Genomic DNA, 5,289 nt, shown 5'->3' on the forward strand with positions numbered 1-5,289 from the left:
ACTACAGGGCTCTTAACAGCATAACCGAAAAAGACTCATACCCACTGCCCAGAATTGATGATACTCTTGATATTTCACCAAGTGGCCTGAGGCGTATGCAATACCAAATCAGGAAGCTACAACTGTAGCTTCGGCTATTAGTGATTTCTTCAGGTTTGGTATGCTATACGAACTGCATTCAGATCAAGGCCGTAACTTCGAATCAGCTGTGTTCCATGAATGCTGCAAGTTGTTTGGCATACGAAATACCAGAACACCACCACTGCACCCACAGTCTTATGGGATGGTAGAAAAGTACATCTGGACACTGGGACAAGAGTTGGCAAAGTTTTGTAATAGCTGCCAAGATGGCTGGGATGTCTTTCTCCCTCCACTGTTGATGGTGTATAGAACAGCAGAGCATGAAGCCACTGGATACACTCCAGCAAAGTTGATGTTTGGTCGGGAACTGCGGTTGCCAGTGGACCTGATAACAGGGTGCCCACCTTACGAAGAGTTGCCTGAAAATGTGTCAGAGTTCGTGAAAGTGTTATCTGAAAGGATGGGTGATATTCATCATCAGGTGCGTTCAAACTTGAAAATGTCTGCTGATTTCATGTAGCTATGTTATGATAAGAGATCTACTGAAGTCAGCTTTGTACCAGGAGACAAGGTGTGATTGTATAATCCCAGGAAGACCAAAGGGAAGTCTTCTAAGTTGTCTTCTCCATGGGAAGGCCCATATAACATAGGGGATCGTCTCTCAGATGTGACTTTCCGAATAAAATGTGGTCGGCGAAGTAAGCCGAAGGTTTTGCATGCCAACAGGCTTTGGCGTTATCACAGTCCAGGACATTTCAGTTGGAACGAAGTTAACAATGGAACAAATGACGCTGCTGAAGACGTGTCACCTGAAAAAGCCACTGTCAAAGAAGAAACTCTACTCGGTTTTGAGAAGGGAAACGGTGAAGCCCTTGATGAAGTTACTACAACTGTTACCGATAATAGGACACTTCCTGATGGAGCAGATGAACCCCACATGAAGCAGAAGCCAACGAGACAGAGACCAGTACAGAAGAAGATACGTCCCGTAAAATTAAGAGACTTTGTTGAATTTTAATTTTGTGTTTGTAAATTCTGTACATTTAATTAAGTTATTGTTAATTATATATTGGTTTAATTTAAGTGGCTATTGTTCGGGACGAACAATACTATGGAAGGGGAATGTTACGACAGCAGAAGTCACGTGACGCTAGTAACACGTCATGAGATTCTAGAAGGATCATGTCTGTTCCTGGCAACTCTTGTCTTCTCTACGCGCCTTCTATTTTTTGTATATATTAGCCGGCAAATGAAGTGACGGCATAGATAATTGCAGACAGGCAGAGAATGAGACGGACAATTGAGTCAAGCGCGATAATGATCAGAAGTAAAGTGCGTGAATCGCTGTGAATTGCAGTGTGTGTTTAAGTTAAAGTGTCTGTGGAAGTTAAGTGTATTTCAATGTTGTATTGAGAAAGAATAAACTAGTTTTATTTAAGAAATGACTTGTATCGCTGAAGTTCTTCGGAAAGAATTTTTACGGGAAATTAACAAACGACCAGAGACGTAACAATATGCTCTGCATTTTTAAACATTTAAGTAAAACAGTATGCAGTGTACATTTAGTTATACACGTCAGTGTGTTTTGATATTGAAACAACATTCTTTGTAAACTGAATATAATTTATTCTCATTATTATATTTGCACTAATCACAACAACAGAAATTCATAAGAAAGATATTTGCTTTGTTGTTATACTGTGTTTACCTATGTTGATTACATAAATGTCTAGAAATAAAAATATAGACCTCTTGTGACTAAACCTCTTAAGGAGTTTGCCATTTTACTTTAAGTTGCCTTACAGTATCACATTTCTGGTTCTACTCAGAGCTTAAACTAATGATACACAGATATATCTCATGTTGCTAAACTGAGTCATTAAGTGATGACACATTCTGATTCTGTTCAAAGCTCGATATAATGATATTCACATATATCTCATACTGTTAAGCTAAATCATTAAATGGTGACACATTTCTAATTTTAATCAAAGCTTGTTCTAATGATACACAAACATATGTTTTGAAATTATTATCTACTTGAAAATTAACACATTTTATGTATTTATCACTTTACCTCATTAAAATGTTTTTTTTAGGAAAATTTTAATTTCCTCACATCCAAAGATGAAAGTGTAAGCCATATTCTTTTGTTATGAACTTTGTGCAAAGTTACACGAGGGCTACCTGCACTAGATATCCCTAATTTAGCAGTGAAAGTCTAGAGGGAAGACAGCTAGTCATCACCACCCACCGCCAACTCTTGGGCTACTCTTTTACCAATGAATAGTAGGATTGACCATCACATTATAATGCTCCCATAAATGAAAGGGCGAGCAAATTTGGTGGGACGAGGATTCGAACCCCCAACACTCAGATTGCGAGTGAAGCACCCTAACCACCAGACCATGCCGGGCCTAAACAAGTCAGTACAGATAGATAAAATCAAACACGTAAAAAAAAATTAAACCTGAAAATGTATTTGTTTGCAATTTTTAATTTCTTCAATTTTCAGATAAATGGAATGTGTCGTAAGGTGAATAAAGAATTGAATTTAAGTACAATTTATAATAAAATAAATAGATACAATTAATTGCATGTTGTGGTTACTCGTATTGGGCTGACAGACTGTTATTAATATTTCTAAGCACTGTGTTAAATCCTACTCAGTACCCACAAAACAACAACAGAAAAAATTATCAACATTAAAAACAAAAATATATTTGAAATGACCACACATTGTTCTAGCTCATTCCACAAATTACTAATTAAGTCCATGACTTTCACACAAATGTAAGGCTGAGAAATCTGGATAGTAATGCTTAAGATATAACCTGTAAAAAACAGTATTGGTGATAATCATCTTTAGAAACTATAAGAAGGTATCACACTATCTCAGGAGCGATATACTTATAACTGGACAGAGAAATAAGAATATTATTTTAACAATAATGATTTTTAAAAATGTGGAATATCATAAGCTGACATTCTTGTGACATTCTTGAGGTACTTTCTTAAATATTCACATTTCTTTAGTGAAACTTTAGTTAAATGATAGTATATAGATGAAAATATACAAATTAGAAGACTGATAAACTTTTGAAATTTGGTCCACTCGAATTTCAGCATGCTATATTTGATTAAAACAACAACATTGAATGAAATATAAAAAAAACACTTAGTATTATTCTTGTGCAATTTCTTTTAGAAATGGTACTATATCAAAAAGACACCACATTTTCATAGTCTCTACATTTTCTCTGTACATTAGCAATATAGGAATCGTCTATGTACATAAAGCACAAAAGAACCAAAACTAACTTAATATAGAATTGTTGTTAGCATGTTTTACAAACATGGTCCAGTACGTAAACAAGAATTTCTGGAGGCAATATAATAGTGACTGTATTTTTAAATGTGTAATTTTGGAGTAGAACTATCTTGCATTGCCAGAAAATGTATGACTACATTTAGGATGTTTGTTCTGATATAATGTCTAGTGTTACAGAGCACTTGATCCAATAGTTCTTTAAAATTGATCACACTATAATTATCATTCTCTCCTTAAAAACGATTAACTATTGTCTTAAGAGTAGTGCAACATTAGCTGAATCAAAAAAGATTCTTGTGGTAAATCCTGACTGTGTATCGTTCCAGGTAGTCTGTATAGTGGGGGATGATATCCTTAAAGAACAAAAATGGTCACTCAGATATTTATTAAAGTGTAACCTGAATGAACAAATCTCACTTATGTTGGCAACAACTAGGAGAAACCTGAACAAAGATATTCAGTCGAGTATTTACAAAAAACATCTGATCCTTATATTAGTATTAATCATAAACAGGCCTCATCATCTTCAATATATAACTAAATGTGAAGATAAAGCTGTTTTCTGAGTGGTCTTTAGGATGCACCAAACATATCATTATAAACTTGATGAAGAAGCAATGATTATGAATGCTACATACAATGTTTAATCTTTCTAGGCCCTGGATTCATTGTGGATGGTTTTCTGCATATAAAACATATTTCCGGCTTCCTTGTCACATAATAACAAGATGATGGTACCAAAAAGGAATATAGCTGCTCCCCATCCGACACCGTATGCCCATCCAAACTCCCACACCTGGCGATTACTTTCTTCAATTTCTGCTGCAAAAGATGCTGGATAGACTACCAAGGCAATAAGAATGCAAGACACTGGAAATGCAAAACAAACAAAAACAACAGCTAATAATTCTAGATAAGGTGTAGTGTTAAAACAAAAAGCAAAATCTTAACGTTTGACGTGACACAGTGATTGTTAGATATTAAAATTAATGATTATTAGATGTTAATATTAATATTAATGATTGTTAGATGTTAATATTAATGATTGTTGGATATTAATATAAAATAAACTGCTTAATACATATAGCTAAGGAACTAAGCAACAGCAAAAAAATGTGTGATAAAGAAATGACATTAAATACAAAATTTGTGTCACACATAGAAATACAACTCGCATTAATACTTAAAATACAATTTAAAAAGAAACATCTGTTGAACCATGCTGTATTACTAACTTACATGCACAAATCATAACATACAGTGCCACACGATACAACTTGTACTTGCGAGTAGGTTCTTTGATACAAAGTCCAATTCCCGTTAGCACAGTGGCACCAATGTCACACAGAAGGGTGACCACACACAAGGCAGCAGATCCTTGGATGTACACTGATAATGGAGAGAGGGCATTAGTTGCGAGCAAATTAATTATCAGTTGCTTTAACTATAATACTTGTAATGTAAGCTATTCTTATGGTTTTTATGACTATCAGACCATCAATTCATACATTTATCCTGAAATGTATATTTAATCTGTTATTGTTGTGCATTATTTCAACTATGTATGTGAGTATAGATAGGTTACTTTGTGTGACTTTCTGTGTGAGTATTAGTTTATTTTATATTTCTCATTTCAGTGATTGAAAAGGTTTCTCATTTATAAACACTAACAGAATCAGTATATAATATTGTTGCGTCAGCGAGTCACATGACTGGTGTGGCGCCACCTATTTTCTAGAACTATCCTGTACCTTGGCGAATGCTCTAGCATTTACTAGATATAGGGTAGTCTGGTATATAAAAGAGGGCGACAATGTGACGGGACAAGAGTGTGTGTATAGGTAATGAGTAATTGAACTGCAGTCAGAGAGAGAGAC

The 5,289-nt window shown here is 34.9% G+C and overlaps 1 protein-coding gene across 1 annotated transcript in view; it reads right to left on the reverse strand.

Annotated features, from left to right (window-relative positions):
* Nucleotides 1-4,064: 4,064 nt before the first annotated feature.
* LOC106472516 (transmembrane protein 47-like) overlaps nt 4,065-5,289 on the reverse strand; it is a gene marked incomplete at its 5' end in the record, with an annotated part of 7,520 nt that continues 6,295 nt past the window's right edge. Inside the window, 2 exons of the mRNA XM_013933171.1 lie at nt 4,065-4,282; nt 4,652-4,801. Of these exons, the coding sequence (XP_013788625.1) occupies nt 4,065-4,282; nt 4,652-4,801 (368 nt within the window). The remainder of the gene's footprint in view (nt 4,283-4,651; nt 4,802-5,289) is intronic.

Source organism: Limulus polyphemus, unplaced genomic scaffold (assembly GCF_000517525.1).
Source record: "Limulus polyphemus unplaced genomic scaffold, Limulus_polyphemus-2.1.2 Scaffold5396, whole genome shotgun sequence".
In the NCBI taxonomy this organism is placed as follows: Eukaryota; Metazoa; Arthropoda; class Merostomata; order Xiphosura; family Limulidae; genus Limulus; species Limulus polyphemus.